The sequence below is a fragment of the Macrosteles quadrilineatus genome, unplaced genomic scaffold (genome assembly GCF_028750875.1).
Source record: "Macrosteles quadrilineatus isolate MER2022 unplaced genomic scaffold, UCM_ALF_1.0 Scaffold_2__2_contigs__length_208266976, whole genome shotgun sequence".
NCBI classification, from domain to species: Eukaryota; Metazoa; Arthropoda; class Insecta; order Hemiptera; family Cicadellidae; genus Macrosteles; species Macrosteles quadrilineatus.
The window spans coordinates 113,671,847-113,692,405 of record NW_026542595.1 but is presented as its reverse complement, the minus strand read 5'-3'; the positions used below and the strand labels follow the sequence as shown (position 1 = coordinate 113,692,405).

Genomic DNA, 20,559 nt, shown 5'->3' with positions numbered 1-20,559 from the left:
GGACTCTTAATTCTCCCAAGTAAGCTAGGACTCTTTTCTCTAAAGGTAAAAAAGGATTCTTATACTTTTCAAAAAATTTTTCAATCACTCTAAGAATCCTAAATATTATACAGGATTATTAAAAAAGAATGGTGCAAAACTAAACGGTTGGTACGTCTGGTTCTGTAATGTCAAACAGCTGATTGTTACAATGGGAAGAGCATGTTTATAAATTTGTTTTCACAAAGTTATGTTTGGTCTCAGTTGAGTACCACAAAGCCTGTTTAAAAAATCGCTACTACAACACAAGAAAAAGTATTTTGAGTTTGCTCGTAAATTGTTAGTGCTATTGTTAGTGTTCAGCGTAAATTTAAGACCAGATTCAGGAAGGAGGCTCCTTGTCAAAACCTTAGCCTTGGATGAGGCAATTCAAGATAACTGGAGGTTTGTGTGCCGGAAAGAGTTCAAACCGTCATCAGACTCCACCAGACGCTGTGGAGGGGATGTTCGTACTCTTAAAGCCACTGCATCTTTCTCAATCTCTTGTCTCTTCTTTAGTTTCTCCTACTCTCTCAAAAGTTATCTATTACCATCCTCTCTTTATAACCGTGCCCAGCCCATTTAATCATTTTCAACATGTAATTTCACAAACATAGCTTTCTGTTGTGTCTTACCCGATTTCCTTCCACTAACTCCTAAATAATTAATGTTTAAGAAAGAAGAAACTGTATTTACGATTCTTATCATTCAGTTTATTCCTTTCACATTTTACACAATAAATAATAAACACATTCTTAATACAAACACAAGCTCTTATAGGTTTAAGTAAAGATATACAACTACAGTACTACAACAATACAATTTTGACGTAAAACCATTATAAAGTGTAAATAATTGAAACAGATTTAAAAAACATTTCTATCAATTATAAATTATATATAAAATAATTTTTAGTGTCAAAATTAAAACCAAAACAAAACTTGATTAAATGTGAGTAAAGCTTAGGTATACAGCATTATTTTCACATTATGAAGTTCCATAAAAACATTAATACAAATAATTTTTATTCTAACTTTTTATTATAAATATCACAACAATTTAACGTCACTCAGAAATATTATAAAACAAAGCGTTAAAACAATAAAAATAGACATGATGTTTAAACAATGTATTTCTGATATAATTGCTTACAAAAAGTATGCAAAGCTAACCAATAAAGGTCATGATTTTAGTGTAATCACTAAATATTATGAAATTATTTTCTTCAAAACAGAATATTTGATCCCCAGAGGTAAAATTATATTTACAAAAATTTGCTTCAAAGGCTATTTCGGTGTCTACTTTTAAACATCTATTGTGCGTGCTAAATATTTACAATAAACTAATTCGGAAATCTCTTAAAAGAACCAACAACGCAATGTTCTCATTTCCGCCCCTTAGTATTTCGATACTGCTAAAAACTCTTACAATCCACCATAGAATTTCTAAAAAAATTTTGAAAATACATTATTTTAGTAAATTGATTCTTTTATCTAAAAAATAAAATAAACTGATCGTACAGTGAAGGACAAATCATATTTCGGTGGGCGACTGCTATAAAAATAGTTTTTCCTTCCTGTACAATATTCGTCCTCCAGTCTTCTAATCTCTTATTCTAAGTACAAACTACAGACACGTTAGTGCACGACGGCGACACAGAATCATACTTGAGGAAGAAGACGGCTCTTCGGCAAAGATCACGCTCGCTGGGTAAACAGTTGGAATGTGCGGATGTCCATTGGGCCCAACGTTACGGAGAGATCGTTAGTAAGAGGCTTGCGTATGACGTTTACGCGAGAGCCTTCGTGACGCCACGACAGTCGTGGAGATTTGCCCACCTCCTCGTTAGCTCCTAGAGTCAGTTCGACTGCCTTCGTCACATTGTAGTCTGCCAGTAGATTCTGGAATAAAAAGGCACCGTTGTAAGTTAAAAATAAGTCTACACCATATTATACTTAATTTTTTTGGACGTTCAGTCTTTTGAGATTGGATCGACGCTACAATCTCTCAGAATAATGTAAAACTATAGTAGCTATGTCCCAGGACGGAACAGTTTCTCAGAGAGCATTCGTAGTGGGATTGAAATATTCCGTCCAAACATGTTAGCGGGATAAGGTGTAAGCGAACTTGGATCACAAGTAGGTTAGGTTGTGTTACTTATAGATTGGTTGATTGGTAGATTGTTTGGTTGGTTAGGGTGTGCAGACTGGAAGAATTACCTGTAGCTGAATTGTAACTGGCTGTGAGAGCGTAGGGTGTTCCGAAGCTTCGAAAAGGTGTTCCAGCCGTAGAAGTAGCGAGCTGTTAGTCCAGCGTTCTAGTGTCAACAGGTGAATGTTGTCTGGCAACGGACTCCTCAGCAGACCTGTGTACTGAAAATAACCACCATCGTAACTCAATGCTAAGAATCAAAAACTAAGTGAACGGTTATGTTAAAAAAATATGAGCAAAGTTTGTTACCAAATAATTGTAACGTATTTTACATTGAAACTTTAGTTTATATTAAAATATTTGTGAATTAAAATATTTTTTGTTTGTTTACTGTATATACTAAATTAAATTTTGATCTGATTATCTCAATATTAATTATAGAAATATTACCTTCATTCTGAACTTCTTTGAATACTCAGACGCAGAGAGAGAAGTTTTAGCGAAAGTAAGGAGAGGTCCATAGACAAGGTTGAGGGCCTCGATACGATGTCGGACAGCTCCGTCCCGATACTTGTACATCGGCTCCGTCGTAGTGGTGGGGGCAGTAGGGGGGGCGGGGGCGAGGCTTGAAGCTCGTCTTTCCCTTGGTACTACTCTACTCGTGCCTGTAAAAAATTTATATTTATATATGTAAATTAAGTGTGTTTATGGACATTGAAGTTTCAAGACTTTTTTCCAGATCATTATTAACGCTTAATGATTGGAATAACAAATTTTACAAAATTGGTGGTCTTCAGAGAGCGCAACACTAATGCTAAACACATTTGTCAATATTTACATGAATGTAAACATACGTTTAGTTTATTGTTGCTCCTTGCTGAAGATGCCACAAATGGTGGTAAAATGTTCTCGGGATAAACACCAATAATCAAGAGGCAAAAATGGTTTACGTTTATACAATTTCTCAAAACTGATTATGCAATAATTTGTTCTTTTTTGCAACAAGAACAAAAAAATGTTCTTAGGTTTGTTTTTTTCATTGTAAATATTAATTTAGTTTATTCGTTATTGTTTCAAAGGTCATCTAGAACGGGTGAGAAAAGCTGTTGCTAATGAAATGTGATAATATATTACATTACACTTTCTTTCATATGGATCCTTTTTGACATAGGTAATTTGGATAGAGTTCAACATTTATGTAAGTTGAAAGCTAGTCCTAAAACAAATCCTTGTAATACTATTTTTTGAAATATGAAACTTCAGATTAGATTATCTCCTTCAGATTAGGTTTGGACCAATGCCTTACAAATTAACGTAAACATAACCAATGTTGTGGAAAACACACAAACAAAAGACAAATAGCTTACAGAACTCATAGATGATTTATTGTGTTAAACACGGACAATGAATTACCTGATGAGTTAACCTCCCTATAGGCCTTGCTGAGTTGTACAATGTGAACTCCACGAGCTACGAGACCTTTGTCGAACTGTTGCTCGTCCAGGGGTTCACTGACGCCCTTGCTGTCATCATACAACAGTCTGCGGTGAAGCTGCGGAACAAAATACAACTTATTTCATCCTCCATACTTATTTTGAACCTTTCATTCATTGAGTATAGCAAACAATTAAACAATCCAGGACTTTAGTTTTGGAAGTTTGATCAAAAATAGGAGATTAAGCTATTGCCCATATAGGCCAATGATTCTATGAATACAGAGCAATAAAAACATTATCCTATCTTTAAAAAAATGAAGAAACTTCAAATTAGTTCAGGCTAGAACTAGGGCTTGTGGCATTATGAATTAGATATAATTATATAATCCATTGGTAATTTGGCAGGATTTGAACCCCCAGGACCTCAGGGGCTGAAATTCAGTGTTTTACCACTAGACCAGCTAGCTCCCCGATGTTAGATATATAAATTATACCAGGAAGTGAACTTTTACAAAAAATTTTGAAAATGCCAATCGCGTTGATGTAGTTTAATACAAATAAACACTATGGTAAAATTGCAGTTTGTAAGAACATGTTACTGACTGCACAAAAAAAAATGAGTGAAACAAATTTAAAATATTTTAACCTCGAGAGAAAACATAAACTAACCATGAGATCAAGTTCTCCGTCGACAAGACTAGTAGCTCCCTGGGGACGATCCGTAAGCACCGTGAGCCGATGTTTGTTGCCGAGAACGACAGCGGCAGACGTGACCGGGTAGTAGTTGCTGGCCGTCGGCTCAGTGAGAGTAAGGTTCCAAGACTTGCGGAAGCTGCGTATTCGTTGGACCAACCGTCGTCCGTTACTGTCCGTGTACCACTTGGACTCACTAAGTAGCTGCGTCTTGTAGCGGGTGATGACCTCTTTTCCGATCCACTTGCTGAGGAAATTATGTTTAAACGTTAGTTTATCAATGAAAGTACATTATTTACAATACAGGATTGATTTAGGAGATAATTAAGTTCTTATGTCGTTTTTTGTAATGATTTGAAATGTAGAGTATTTAAGAATTGTGTTTGGTTCGGTTTTTGATCAGTAGATTATTGTAAGGGCAATAGATACACCATTCATGTATACTTTTGTATACCTTTGGATAAATTATCTTTGAATTGTATTGAATTGAAGGTATTGCCTAGCTAAACGGCCCATCCCTTCCCCCTTCACAATGTGCTATGCAATAATGAACAAGGCCTTACAAAATACAGTTGTATGATCAAACGATTTGGAGTTTTCCTAGAAGATAAAGAAAGGACGGATTTTAGGGTACATTATATCCACAATTGTCAAAATCAAAATTAAAACAGTACTGAATGAAGATGAACTTTCATTAAAGTTTTTGATAACCCTCTGATTTTAAAACGTACAACTAGAAATAACCTATACTCCGTTCAAACAGCCGTGGCACCTGACGGATTAGGAGACCCCATGGAAACCCTTGGGGCCTCCTAATCCCTCAGGTGCCATGGCTGTTTGAACGCACTGTAAACCTATGTATAATTGCTATACCAAAATATCAAAGTACTGTACCAATTCAATTTTGTTTAATACACTTGATCCTTTAAGTGCAAGACAACTTACCTTAACATTTTAAAGCAACTAAAATGCATCCGTCTAAATGTTTTACTACAAATTGTTTGCAAATGTTTTTGCTCTTTCACAAACAGCTGTTAGATTACTCAAACATCTCCTACAACCGTGCCATAATACTTACTCGACAGGGATCGGTCCAACAAGCCAATGCATCTCTATTTGATCTTTCATTTTGTACAAACGAATCACTTGACTGACCCACGGACCAAACTGTTGATGGACCTCCGTTACTTGTTTGCCTGTAACAATCATTATAGAAAGTTGCAGTTCTATCTAACAATAGAGGAAAGTGGGTTTCAACAAAATGATTCATTATAGTAACTTATTTTGAAAGAGAAATATCTAAGAAAACATTAATTGTGAATCTGAAATGTATAGCAAGCAAGAAGCTTGTGAAAGACACAAAAAAGTATGAGTAGGATCGCAAAAGATCAGAACTAAATACTTAATTGTGTTAATGTCATAGTAGATATGTTGATATATTTTTATAGTTCTTGTTTGGTGATTAGGTTTTCTGTGGGAAGTGAATCAACCGTAGTTGAAATCCATTGCCAAAACTTAAATTTTCTTTCACAGCGGTGTTTAATACTATGACACAACTTGTATCATAGGAGTGGAAACTAGTTAGAATAGTTGTAGATGAAATAAAGACTGCTATGTTGATCTTCAATTTGAATAAGCTTGCTCGGCTGTGACAGGAGCTCCATGAAGACCCATTTTTATGCTTTAATTTAGGGAGAAACACAAAAACCTTTATGATTCCAGTAATTTCCTCTTGAGAATGCCCATTAACTTAAAAAGTCAGCGTACCTTACCTCTAAAGATAGAGATGTTGGCGTAGGTAGAGATAGGAACAACCTCCTCTTTGGCCGGACGGAATATGTACGCTCCGGACGCTCGGTTGTACGAGTTGTAGTTGTAGCCCTTCGAACCTTCGTAGTAATAGAAGTTCTGGTGGAACGCCCACTTTTCTCCATCCCGCTCGATGAACTGAAGGTGGCCCGAGGAAATGTTGAAAATGAGTCGCAATACCTGGAAATGAGTGATAAACACAAACATGTATTGAGAAATACCCAGTTTTTTGCACTACTCGGTGAAATGATTATTTTCAGTGTTATATTTGTTACTAGCTGGCCCGACAGACGTTGTCCTGTCCTAATGTGGTTTTATGTCAATGCTCATTCATTTTCAAGATGAGCTCGTTCGCATGGCTCAATCACGTCCTGGTTGAAGTTTGTTCGCTACGCTCACACCTTTTGGTTGCAAATTAGCTTTTGTCATAAATTAAGAAAAATATAGTGCTGCACCCTGTTGGTAAACCTATTAACTTTTTAATGCTATTGAACATCACAGAATCAAATTAACCAGCTGTTAAGATTCTTTAATTCCATTTAAATATGAGTAGGTACTCATAAGGTTAACATGGGAAACACCAGAGCCACTGGGGCGGAGCCCTTTTGACGGATCTGCACCAAACTTCACACAAACCATCCTTGAATAATGCCTGAAAGTTTCATTACAATCTGTTGAGCGGTTTCGGAGTCCATAAAGGACAAACATACATACAAACAAACATACATTGGATTTAGATTACCATATACAATTATTCCACTTCAGTAATGTTTCCAGTTTACAAAAAAAATATTTTTCTCTAAACATTCTTAGTCTTTTCATCAGGATAACATTCGCCAATATTCAATTTGTCAATAAAAATTTAGTAGTTTATTTTCCTCTTTAAGCGCTAGAGAAGTTAAATTTTGAAGTAGAGTGACCAGTTGGATAAATTTAATGAATTTTCCATTACACAGCTGATCCATCTTATTCAAACATTTAATCCACAATCCTACAGCTCTATTTATACTCACTCCGTTGTCCACCACAATGTCGTCCGGCACTTCCATGGATGTTTCAAACGGAGCCGTCTGATTGGCCGAGAGCAGGGGAAGGGAGAGGTTCTGTCGCTCGGCGTAAGGGATGGTTCCTCCCTCGAATCTCTCCACATGGTAACTCTGCAGTCCGAGAGGAGGCAGGTCTTCAGTGGTAAACATAAGCTCCACGGAAGTGTTTGTGCTGCGGCCCGGCACCTTCTGTACTTCTAGTGGCACCGGGATTAACTCTGTTGGGATTTCTTCACCTAGTGAAAAAAATTTGTTTTAGGTCCCACCTTCACATCCTAGGACGCTGGGTTCAATCCGAAACTATTTACACACTACTTCAGGCTATTACTAGAGGTTTGCGACATTATCATAGATAAAATCCGTTGGTGATTGACGGGATTTTAACGTGGGACCTTGTGCTCTGAAGCCCTGAGCTCTTTCACTAGACCAGCTCGCTCCCCAGAAGACTATTGGATACTGAAGTAGATGTCCGATCTATAAGGACCAGCTGTCGCCAAATTTTTATAAAAAAAGAACACAGTTGTTTGCCAGTCACAGAATGTGCTCTATAATTATATTTTCTACCTTATTTTATGTTACTGAGTTAGTTAAAGGGACACAAAAGATGCTTTAACATATTTTCTGTTAAGAAATGGGTAGATACCTACACGATTGAGAGAGATGTTCATGATTTCGCCTCTGTGACATTTACAGATGCTATCTCCACAATTTTAGTTATCCAAAACCTTTGTGCCGCAAACGCAAATGCCTACTTTGCCTAATTGCAACAGCACGGAAGAACATTCCTATTATGCCAGCAGTACACTATCGCCGAATATAGGCAAGCTCGATAGTGTACCCGGTCTACTCATTTACGTTAGAGATATTTTGCATCACCATAATTTGTGCTCGCCTGTGCTCCATTTTTTGTCGGTTTTTGGGACGAGCCAAAGGAGACGAGCAAAGACGAGTGCCGGAAGTTAAAATATTTCTAACCACCAGCAAGCATGTTCGGCGAACATTGGCGAGTGTGTTTAATTCTGCAGCATTCGTCGTCACAACTGGAGTCAAACATTTGGCGATAGTGTGCTGCTAGCCACTAACTTACAATGTCTTCTAGACTCACCAGTAGGTCCGATGACTTTGTAGCTGCCTGGCATGACGGGTATTCTGACATGATGATTCAGGGAACGAGACAGAGGGTTGTAGACGGACACAGTAAACTTGGCGGCTCCGTCCACCTCCTCACACTGGCTGATGTTGGCCAAGCGACAGAACGACTGCAGAGGCAAGTCTGGGCCTAGCCACGACCTGTAGTAAAGACAAGCAAAATACAAATAAACGGAATCAGCAATCTGACACATAATTTCTCCCATTAGCTAAAACCGGTAGAGCAATTTTTTATACAATTTTCGGTTAATTTATGAGAAAATCACCATTAAAAATCAAAATGAAAAAAATGAAAAAAAAACCCTGGAGATACTATGGATTAGTACCTTCAAACTTTTACTTCAACTAATTTTAAACTATTTTCAACTACTTTTCAAACTAAAAAAAAAAATTAATCGGTCTGAGAGTAGTCAAGAGATGTAGTCTGTAACTCTCTACACATTCACATAAACATCACTTCAAAAACTACTTATAGGGGAACCCAAAACGGATATTTCCACCAAAAACTCAAACACGTTGACAAAAACATTCCATATACCATATAGCCCCCCTATATGGTATATGGAAATATGTAAAAAAGCCAAAAAAGTTCAACAAGAAGTTTATTAATTTCAAGATTGCAAATAAAGAACACTAACACATCATAGTCATCTGACACTACATTCCCAACTATCGCACTTACTTGTAAGCAGCAGAGAATATCTTCTCCGATGCATCCAGCCCCTGACTGATGTAGAGAGCGTAGTCGTCGGACACGTGCTGTTTCTCGGTACCAGAGACCGCGTCGTGATGCTGCGTGATGCCCATCGCTCGGTTCATCAACATCTCTTCCTCCACCAGCGTGTCCGGACTGAGAGAAGTGGCCAACTGCTTCATAGCCTTGAGAAAGAAAATTTATGAAAAGGTGAAAAAATTTAACAAAATCTTCTTAGAGCAAAATTTAGTTGTTTCCTTTGTATATTGGTGACGTTAAGTGGGTTCTGGGCTGCAAGATTGTCATTGTTTCTTATGACACAACGATGTTGAAAATATTAAAAAAATATTGTTAGTAGAATACTAAAATAAGCCAATTCGTTCATAGCCACTTATATTCTTCATAGTTATGTTAAGGATATTTGATCGAAATTGCTTAAAAGAACACTGGATGCGGTTTGTATGAAACAAAAAAATAAATAAATAAATGAACCCTGAAGTAAAGAGACATAAGACAAGAAGGAATTGGAAGAAGACTAAAGGGAAAGCGTTAAGTGACGGATTGAAAGAAGAAGATGAAAGACTAAGGTAAGAAAGTAGTAGAAAAGTAAGAAAGGTAAGTAGAAAAAGAAAGAAAAATCAAGTTGGAGGAGACTAAATTCACATCGACTTGGTGAACATGATCTCACAAAAGATCCTTAAAGAAAATGCACGAATAAGCTATAGTTTGAAGTTGAAAGGTACTAAAAAATAAGTAAAGTTAAGATGTGGAATAGCCCAGGCAAATTAGACATATGCTCCCCAAAAAATCGTCTAAAGCTGGAAAGTGTTTTAATACCTTTTAGGGGTCCCAAATAAGACTCCTCTGAGTTTGCGACGGATTCTGACGTCTGCTTAAGTTTTGGGAGTCGAAAAACTATGAAAATTTTGCACTTTTTTCAGTTTTTCGCTTATAACTCATAAATAACGAATCCTACGGAAAATGTTGTTCAAAGGTGTCTTTTAGTGCATTGAATTCTGCGTCGATTGGTGTTAAATACGTCAAAATCGGCCGAGTCGTTTAGCCCTAATAGCTTTCTAAAGTTGGGTCATTTTCATCAACATGGCCAAAAAGTTGATTATTTGACCAGTTTTTGGCTTACAACTCCTAAACGACGTTTGCTATAAAAAAATGCACCTGTAGTTAGTTTGGAAAACACAACATTCTGCGTAATATGTTTTTTTACTAATCAATAATGGCAATTGATTGCTACCTACTTTGTATGGTCGCCATTTCATTGAAAAAATATTAATATTAAATATTAATTTTAGTAAAATTTTCCAACTTTAACTTTAATATTTTTTCAATGAAATGGCGACCATACAAAGTAGATAGCAATCAATTACCATTATTCATTAGTAAAAAACATATTACGCAGAATTTTGTGTTTTCCAAACTAACTACAGGTGCATTTTTGAATAGCAAGCGTCGTTTAGGAGTTGTAAGCCGAAAACTGGTCAAATAATAAAATTTTGGCCATGTTGATGAAAATGACCCAACTTTAGAAAGCTATTGCGGCTAAACGGCTCGGCCGATGTTGACGTATTTAACACCAATCGACGCAGAATTTAATGCACTAAAAGACTCCTTTGAACAACATTTTCCGTAGGATTCGTTATTTAGGAGTTAAAAGCGAAAAACTGAAAAAAGTGCAAAATTTTCATAGTTTTTCGACTCCCAAAACTTAAGCAGACATCAGAATCCGTCGCAAACTCACAGAACTGTTATTTGGGACCCCCAAAAGGTATTAAAACACTTTCCAGCTTTAGACGATTTTTTGGGGAGCACTGCCTTTTTTTTGTCTAATTTGCCTGGACTAGAAGAGTAGAAGATGAATTGAAATGGTTGATATCATCATGATCATCTCACTCCATTCTAAACTCATCCTTCACTGGCATTTGGGTTAAAATACACACATAGAAGGTGTCCCCATCTTAATTTGATAACGACGATGATACCCAATGGTGTAGTCGTGAATTTTAAAGTGCGGAAACACTCATTATCGTCTCGGGAAAAAAACTTGAGTCACAATTTAATTGATACTAGTAAACACGTTGCTCGAAATCGAGCGATTCCAAAGCCGTAAAGTAGTTATTTTAAAACAAATAAAAGTCATCATAATTTCCGATGAGTTTAAAAGACTTTGTATTGAAAAATAAATAACAGCAATTAAATTATACAGCTGATCAAAATGTAAACAATTGTGTTCTCCATAAGGATAACATGGGAACTTTCAAAGCCAATGGGGCAGAGGCCAAGGGACTTTTTCAAAAATGTAAGGAAAGTTTGCAAATCTACGCGACACGCTCTTTCCAATGAGACGTTAATGGATAAAATCGGCTAAGAAATGGCGGAGGAGTTCAACCGACAAAGTTTCATGTAGCGAATTAATTATATAGATTATAGGTGTTATGGAAAAGCAGAGCGTGAACGCCGTTCCCAAGAGTTTTCTCACCACTACACCACTGTCCATGTCAAGAGAAACGTGAATACGATGAGCAAAACACTAAACCAAGAAAAAAAAACATAAGAGAATGTTTTTATTGTAAATTTTCAAACTCTGCAGTAACAGTAAAATTAAGGTGTAGTAAATTTAACACGTATTTACCTGATGAACATTGTTGGCACGGTAGACCATGTTTTTCAGGTTGGGTCGAGACGTGAAGTACCCAGTCCAGTAAGTGTGCTCGTCACTTCCGTAAGGGAAGAAGTCGTCATTATCCTTGACAGGCCACGTGGTGTTGGTCTCGTGTAAGGCTTTCACGTAGCAGGCTGGTGTGGAGTACAGGACGTTGATATCTGGGAACTTGGCATTGATGTATCTGGAAACGACATAGTTGGTAAAAAACTCTAAACTTAAATATTTACAAGTTACGTCATTATCTCCGAACAAAAATATTTACAATCATACAATTTTCTGTAAAAAGTTAATTTTTGAATCAAACTAAGCGAAATTATTACCCACAAAGGAGAATTTACTGTATTTGGACAAGAGTCGAAATATTTTTGAAGATTTTTGTAGACATGAAAAAAAAAGGATTTTGGAACGTTTTGAAAGTTATGCTGGAGGACTGAGTGAGTGGTATGAAATTATATTAATCAATAACTAAACATATGGTAGACCCTTCCCGCCACCCACCAACCTTAATTATGTTACTGTCTTCAAGATTTTAATTATTATTCTAGACAAAGAATCAGAATCCATAAAGCAAAATGAACACGAACCACTCGTGGATTTTGTTCTTACTTGATGAGTTTATCCATGTTCTTGAACCACGAGGAGGCAACGATGTAGTTGAAGTCTCCTCCCATTGTCACCTGTACGTGTCTCGTCTTGTAGGACTCGGCCCAGTAACGCACTTCCCTCACAAAGTCTGATATCTGAAACAAATCAAATTCAACAATCTAATCTTTCATCGTAGTTTATTTTAAGCGTTTTTAACTACATGGAAACTGCATTCAATTTGAATCAAGGTGTTTGGTTCCAAGAGAGGTGTTAACAGACCCAGATTTGATTTGTCATTTGGGCTTTCAATTAATGATGTTTTTCTACCAGTATAGGGACAGTTAACGTTTAAAAATTGATTACTTATACAGACGATTCAAAAAGTCTGAGATCAATATTTTTTTCTAACTATTACAGATTGTTGCAACAAATTTTTCCTTATAGTATCTACTTCTAAGTAAGTATCTACTTCTAAGTAAGTATCTACTTTATGAAGTATCTACTTTTTGAAGTATCTACTTTTATCAACTTTTCCTTGGGGACAGCTAACAAGAAGTCAGAAGGAAATCTTTAATAAGAGCATAGGCAAATAAGAGGTACATCAAATTAACAGCCTCTATTAAGAGAACACGGTTTTGCAAATTCAACAAAAAAAGGTTCATCCTAGCCAAAATGGTGGCTGTTTAAAATTCCAAGGTGTAGAAACTTATCTGTGGTCAATAGTTCAAGTCCGTAGTTAGGAACAGTACTTGTTAGCAAAACATTTATGTACGGTATTCTTTAAATACGATAGTTTGAGATGAATGAAATGCTGATCCCCGACATTTTGAGGAAAACCTTTTCATGAAACTACAAAAGTTAACATTACCTGGCCTGACCAAATAACAAAAACTAAACTAGTGAGGTTGAAATAATAGAAAAGTACAAAAGACAGAAGGAAATAAAATAAGACAGTGACTGCTTAGCTTACCCTCTCGTTGACGTTGTACCCGTGCAGCTTTGGGTTGTCCATGATGGGCTCGTCGGAGCAGTATGTGTCGAAGCAGAAACCGTTAGGAGGCATGTACAGGTTGTACAGGATCCCCGTAAACAGCTCTCCTCTCTCCCCTGTCAAACAACGTTGATGTTTATTTATCTTTAGAGTTGTGTAAGTAAGTGGGGATTTTAATTTACGGTTTAACGAAATAATGTAAAACCCTTTGCTATTGATTTTCCAGCTGTACTGACAACATTTTTATGTAAATAGCACAGAATTCTTTCAAAATAAGCTGCTTTTTCCAATTGCCAATTCCACTGGCCAACCCTTTTCTGAAGGAAAGCTCAGCAAGATAGCTTCTTCACGCCAGCACAGAAATATTTCAGTTTCAAAGTTGCTTACTAGGTATTATCACTAAGCAGACTTTAAAATCAACATTTTGTGTTAAAAAAAAAATGTTTTATCGCCAGTGCTGCTGGCCTACAAAGCGTTTGAGTGCAATGAACTGGCCTTCTATGAGTTCCACAAGTTTAGATTGTAGCTTATTGATAACGTATTGTACCAGACATTCAGTTTGGGTAATGCAAACAAATTTGCGAGCAAGAAATACAAAGATCAAACGAAGTTTAGTATCATAAATTGTGTTATTCTATTCCTTGCGCTTTTGTCTCAATATTTATTGTTCGGTCAATAAGGTGAGTAAATCCTAGATGTAATAATTCCTGTTCAGGTTTTTTAGATACTACCATATTACTTTCAACAAATTACAAAACCTATTATTTCATGTCTAATCTTTTTTAATTGTAACTCGACAGTTTTCATACCTGTAGAAGTATCAGGTCGCCATATCATCTCCATGGACTTGGTGACGGTTCGTTCTCGATAGTCTTCATGATCAATCCTTCCGAAGAACACCGCGTCGTAACCCATCTCAGCGAACTGAAGTGCGACCTCAGAAGAGTGGCCGAACGGGTCAATCTGCCAAGCGATTTTTGGAACTCCGCAGTCCCCGAAAGTTTCCTTGAGGAACCTAAAGTAATCAGGAGTTGAGAGAAATGGAAGTAACTTAAAACTGAACATTTAAATAAGATTATTGTTTTCTCATGTAACTTACTTGTAGATTGTCCACAGTGTGCTTGTTTGGACCGAGGGAATTTTTTACGTTCAAACCTAAATACACTAACTTGGTGTCAGGAACCTTGGATATCTGTCACCGACTCGGTCTAATCCTCCCTTACTTCTTTGAGCAGCTGTTTGTTTACACTGAACGTTGATTATTTTTCATCGCAACCAAAAAACTTGTGAAGGAAGAAAAGTGTTACGTTAAACAGTATGGAATGTTTCTGTACCCTGATTAAACCACTGCTTCTGTAACTCTATCTACTCGCAAGCCTTAACCACGACTCCATTAAACAACCTTAAAGTAGGTGTGGGTTATCAGATACATAGAGTAGTAGCATTTACTTGAGACCGAAGGCCATCTGGTCGATGAGCATAGAGTAATGAGGCGTTGCTTCATCGCTCATACACCATCCTCCGTGGACCAACTGCAGTCGTCCCTCCTGTACGAGTTTGGTGACTAACGCTTGACTGTCCTCGTCTTGTTCCTGCCACCATCGCCACAGGAACGAACTCTCAACGTAAATGAACCTGGAATAGGATAAAGTGTGAGGCAACGTTAACAGTTTAGCTGGGTAGCTGAGATCTTGGTAGATACTAGTAATCATAGGGTAGCTGGTTTGATCCTGAGTAAAGGCAGTATTCACACTCAAACGTTTTCGCTGTCTGTTTAAAAACTGTACGGTTTGACACCGTGTCTATGTTTCTTTCACATAGCACGCAGGGTGAGATGAATATGTTTAAAATAAACATAACAGTGTTCAATTGACAAGTCCAACTGTATACGATAAACAGTTCAACAGCTGATCTATTTGCACTGGCTGGTGGTCTCCTCGACAAATAACTGTGCAGTGTGATAGCTTGCATTTCACATGCCCCACTGACACACAGCTTCTGCGTGATAACTGTCCGGTTCGGTGGCAGTGGATGGCTGCAAGACAGCACGGTTTTGCCAACGCCGTAACTGTTAGTTCGAAAGCTCTCATACTCTTCTTAACACTACCTACTGAAAAAATTACACCACGGGAAACTCTTTCAAAAATATGTGAACATATTTTAGTGAAAATATTTCAACTATATCTTACCGTCTGTTTTTATTCTTTAGAAGTTCAGAAACGACAGAATCCAAGATGTATTGGACACCGAAGTGAGCGTGAACCTTGTTGCCTGCGAACAATATAGACAATATTAAGCATCAACTACTATTACCTTTTGTAATTTTGAATACCTGTTGTCAACTCTAACAAAAAATAATACCGTAGTAAAAAATGGAATGATTTGAATTTTTTTTTCGAAACAGAGCCAAACATAGTTATTTACCCCAAAAAGATAGTGCTGCTTTGTCTAAGATGAGGAGTCTAGCTAACCCTGCGTTCTTCTGCGTTACGCTTTTTTGTCACACCAGTGAACTCAGCAGATTTGAATAACCTTATAACCTCATCATTATGGGTGTGTTGCTAGCCTAGTGGTTAGCGTCTCAGATTTCGGTGCGGGCGGTACATGTTTAATTTCTGACACATCCACAACTCATATGGGTTGGATCATTTTCCCTAAAAGCGTTATTTGAGAACACTATACATTACCTCTCCTGTAAAAATGCTAATGGCGTTAACATCAAGAAAACAAAATCCTAAAATACTAGGATTACTCACTTCCATAATAATACTGGTCCACTGTCTTGAGCCAGCCGACATCATCATGTGTGTGAGGAATGAGATGAACGTTTAGCTTGCCCTCCTGTACAGGGTGACATCCCTGAAACATCAACATTACAGGTAAAAATATAGAACAGTCTTGAAATGTCTTGATTATACAACACAATCTGCTAAGCCAAGTGAAAAGTCGGATATTACCAGCACAAATTTAGTAGGGTACTTGCAGACCTAGGCAAAATTAACTGAGCGGCATCCGCCCCTTAAATGGAACTTCCCACAATCACGATAAAAACGGAAATATCTCTTGAGATCTCAGGGAGTTCATGATCACCATCATCCGCGATCGCGGTGAAGTTATGAACAATGAACATCTCAAACAATCACAGGGACATTAATATCATCTGCGGCGAGCACGGCAAACTATTAATTTTGGGATATCAAAATTCAAGTTCAGTGATCATACGGCAAAACAATTGAATTATATAATCAACCTAAATCACTTTCAATATTGATCAATTTCATTTTTAAGTTTACATTTCTATTCATTCTCAATTAAAATTAATTTAAATGTAATTTCTTATTTCAGTTCCGTTTTAATTTCAAATTCCATGAAGCTTCCTCAGAGTCAATTTAATTTAACTCAATTTTACGCCAGCTTTATCACAATTTGCATTTTAATATCTCTTTTCAAACGGCTATCATGATGAAAACAATACTAATGAATGGAACACTGGTTCATTATACAAATTGTCAATGTAATATAACAAAGAGGAATTACAACTCTAAAAGCTTTAACGTGAGTGACATGGCCTCGGTTCATTATCTCATTGTAGCAAATTTCTCGGTTTTGCCAAAGTGCTTTTGGTTTTTAAATTAGCAATGGAAATGAAAACCTTCGGCTCCATAGAGGCTCATAGAGTGTTAAATCCTTTGAATTGTTTTCTATTGTGTGGAGTACAAGTATTTATTAGTAGAAGGTCTTTGGAGTGAAAGGATATTACGTTTGCTCGCATTTCCTGGTGAAAAATAAATACATATGCAAACAAACAAAATAACCAAGTTAACAGGTAAAAAAAAATTTTTATTTCAAAAATATACTGATCGTTTAAATATCGATGATATTTCTTTAGGCACTGTGTTGAAATTCTGTTTTTGTCAATAACAATGAATTGCTATTAACCTTTCCGATGTAATAAGTAGCACTAGTCCCACGCCAAAAAAAAATGTTTAAGCCTAATTTTGTTATAGAAATTAACTAAGCTAATTTTCTTCTGATTATCTCTGATGCAAATAATATTGAAGGAAATCAAACACACTCATCTAGTAGGCTAACCCTATAAATATTTAAAACCACTATGAAATGAATTTATGTAAAAACTCTATAACATTTTATGAGTAGCACAGGTAGCACACAATGAAGTTACATTTCAGATTGAAATTTTAGAATCTAATTTGATCAGAAACAATAGCTAATTCAACTTAAATGAGGCATCAATAATTTAATGAGCTTAATTTTGTATTACAAAATCACGTTAGCATTAGAGAACCATTGACTTTTGTACACTATGGTATACAAGACATCCCATCACATACGGACCAGCTTTTCATTAAAAATGTCCGTATTTTAGTGAGCCAATTAATGATTGCGCTAAATCAAATCAATCAATTTTCAGTTTTTTTTTATTACTAAGACAGTTGACGTGATATAATATTCTATAACTTATGATAATTCATCCCTTCAGTTTAACTTTTTTATATAAAAAATCTGGATAAAAAAGTATTTCTCAATTGTATATGCGACAGAAATCAGTAAATTCAGCGCAATCTGTAGGTGGCTCAAATTAACTGTGTTCGTTTCGATTTAAAAATTAGTGAAAACTTTAAGAAGGGAATGGAATGTGTCTATACTTTGTTCACAATATTTAGGCGGTTGTAGGGGAAGAAATCCATCCCCTCCACTTGACCCTTACCTTTAAAATAATAGCTCAACAGCTGATTAAGCAACATACATTAAATACAAAAAGAGGTGGAGGAACTTCCCCTCAAAACCGCCTAATTATTGTGAACTGAGTATATTTCAATAGTCAAGGTAAAACTTATAACTTTGGTAGAAATGATCAGCTGGACTACATAAATGTCTACAAATAGGATGGCCATAGTTTATTTTTACATCTAAAATTGGCAACAAGGAAAACTGGCTTAATCAGCTGTTCACTAAACTTAATGTTTACCAGATGATTGGTTCTATTTTCAGCAATGATAAGTCGCCTTGTGCTCACAATGATAAGCATTGATTGATAAGAACACACAGTGGTCAGTCGAACTCTTTAATCCCTCTTGACCTATGGCCCTCTTAAGTGTAGACATCTGGTACAAATAACTAACATTGCGAATCAAGGTCTTTGAAAGAGTCTGTGTTTAGAGTTGAAAAACGCGATACAGTATCTTCAAGTGTGTATTATTTTTAGTTCACTAGATGTAGCATGAAGCTTAGTACATTAAACAAAATCTTCACCTAAACAGTTAAGGTTTGATGTAGTTTTGTTGTTATTCGTGTTTTAACTCTGCACGAAGTTGGCCTATGCTACCTAAAAAGTTTTATTTTCTTCTTAGTAAAGCTTTTCTACCTACTGTATTTTTTTTGATAACTGTTGACTTAAAATTATGGAAGACACTGAAGGTAAAATAATTATTATATTTAGGATTAAGGAGAGAAAAACTAAACACTAATTTCCCTCAAAATATACTACACTGTTTACAGCAAACTATTGTAAGCTTATAATGAACAATTTTATAATGAACAAAAGTTTGAACAATTTGATTTCAATACTAATTATAATGTGTGTTTATGACACTAAAATCTAAGCTTTTACTTATTTATATTTTTACTTTTTTGTCCTAGGACGCTAGGTTTGAGCACGGAATTGTTAACGATGTTAACAACTATTACATTCTGGTTAGGCCTAATATTATTCCTGGAATGGGCTCTTCAAAAAATAACATGAAAAACTTTGTTAAAACATTACAATTAAAATGTCTAATACCGGTACGAATAATCCTGTAGGATAAAAAATAATAATTATACACCCTCAATAAATTGTTAATAAATAAATATTTAAAGTTTAAAAACTGTATAAAAATTGCATTAACTTTGTTCTTGTTTCACATTTATTATTTGCATGAATGTTTAAAAGTAGATTTATTAAATGAAACAAACATATAAAATTATAATCACATCAATGTAACAATATAAACAGCTGATTCAATAAGCAACCGTTTGATACGAATATCACACAGTCACGAGCAACAATCAATATCGAACCATCAACCGATAGTCGCCAACCGGATGAAACACCGAGTACTCGGTAACTGCAACTAACCTCAAAAACACCGCAAGAATGCCGGTTTTAAGCGGAAACGTAAGAAATTATTTAAACAGCTGACTTGGAAATAGGTTAAGTGGAGTGGAGTAGTCCTAGCCAACGAAGTGGAGATGTTTTATTGCTTGTTGGAAAAGAAAAAGACTCGTTCAGAAATGCAGCACCGGGAATCGGAGAGTCGTACCGGTTTGAACGTAACAGTGTTCATAATTAAAATTTTATTCGTGCCACAACCTGCTTTACACGTTTTCGGAGTCGTTAAAATTTTGTAGGTTGGTTTTAGTTACACAAAAGTTTGTAGCAAATGTTACACTTTTTTATCACATTCTGTGTGTTTAGTCAATGGTAGTAGCCAATGTATATGATGGGCCCTAAAGTTTGTTTCGTTAACACATTTATGTATGCTAATGTTCTATTTAGAAATGTCTGATAGAACTTTACTGATTAATTTTGGTATTTAGTAAAGATCCATACCAAAATACAGTAACCTAAGTCCAGTAAACACATTTTCCTGATACACAGTTACAGAAAGATAAAATCAAACTCGAAGAGAGGGACAAGCAGGAACTAATGTCATATTGATCCTCGCTAGAAATCATAAAGAAACAAAATGAATTCCTCATGGAGACAATAAAGAGAATGAAATACACTAGGGATTGGTATCATTGGTTAGAGGAAATTCTAGGGGGGAGGGGGGGGAAGTCACGAACCCCCACGATATCCCCAAGGTCCGTTTTTATAGGGAAACCCCTTTCAAGGAACATCTTGCAATTATATACACGTTTTATCTGTTCACGGTATTATTTCGAGGTAATTTAATTTTTTCTCTTAGGACGCTAGGTTCAAGCACGGATTTGTTTTTAACATCACTTCAGGCTAGACCTAAGGGTTTGCGGCATAATCACTTAGATAAAATACATTGGTGATTAGGCTGGAATTGAACCCGGTACCTTAGGGACTGAAGTCCCACACTCTAACCACAAGATCAGCTCCCTTCCCTCGAGAAAATTTACTAACAAGTATTCACGTTAATTCGCACCTTATTGGGTTTGTAATTGAAGATTCGAAAATTTAATTGATATTTTTTGAAATAGTGTATTTTTTTTTGTTTAAAATTATTTCCTGGTTTGTTAAAAGTTGGTAAACTCAAAATATAAAACTTGTAGGC

The 20,559-nt window shown here is 36.1% G+C and overlaps 1 protein-coding gene across 1 annotated transcript in view; it reads right to left on the bottom strand.

Annotated features, from left to right (window-relative positions):
• Positions 1-709: 709 nt before the first annotated feature.
• The window catches only part of LOC128986939 (lysosomal alpha-mannosidase-like), a 91,548-nt gene continuing 71,698 nt past the window's right edge, over positions 710-20,559 (bottom strand). Inside the window, exons 2-18 of the mRNA XM_054407558.1 lie at positions 16,009-16,111; positions 15,442-15,523; positions 14,702-14,887; positions 14,062-14,267; positions 13,232-13,368; positions 12,283-12,416; positions 11,644-11,857; positions 8,985-9,181; positions 8,259-8,443; positions 7,121-7,389; positions 6,071-6,287; positions 5,377-5,494; positions 4,275-4,545; positions 3,583-3,721; positions 2,620-2,834; positions 2,238-2,390; positions 710-1,919 (exon numbers count right to left, since the gene is read on the bottom strand). Coding sequence (XP_054263533.1) covers positions 1,716-1,919; positions 2,238-2,390; positions 2,620-2,834; positions 3,583-3,721; positions 4,275-4,545; positions 5,377-5,494; positions 6,071-6,287; positions 7,121-7,389; positions 8,259-8,443; positions 8,985-9,181; positions 11,644-11,857; positions 12,283-12,416; positions 13,232-13,368; positions 14,062-14,267; positions 14,702-14,887; positions 15,442-15,523; positions 16,009-16,111 — 3,030 coding nt within the window. The 3' untranslated portion in view covers positions 710-1,715. The remainder of the gene's footprint in view (positions 1,920-2,237; positions 2,391-2,619; positions 2,835-3,582; positions 3,722-4,274; positions 4,546-5,376; positions 5,495-6,070; positions 6,288-7,120; positions 7,390-8,258; positions 8,444-8,984; positions 9,182-11,643; positions 11,858-12,282; positions 12,417-13,231; positions 13,369-14,061; positions 14,268-14,701; positions 14,888-15,441; positions 15,524-16,008; positions 16,112-20,559) is intronic.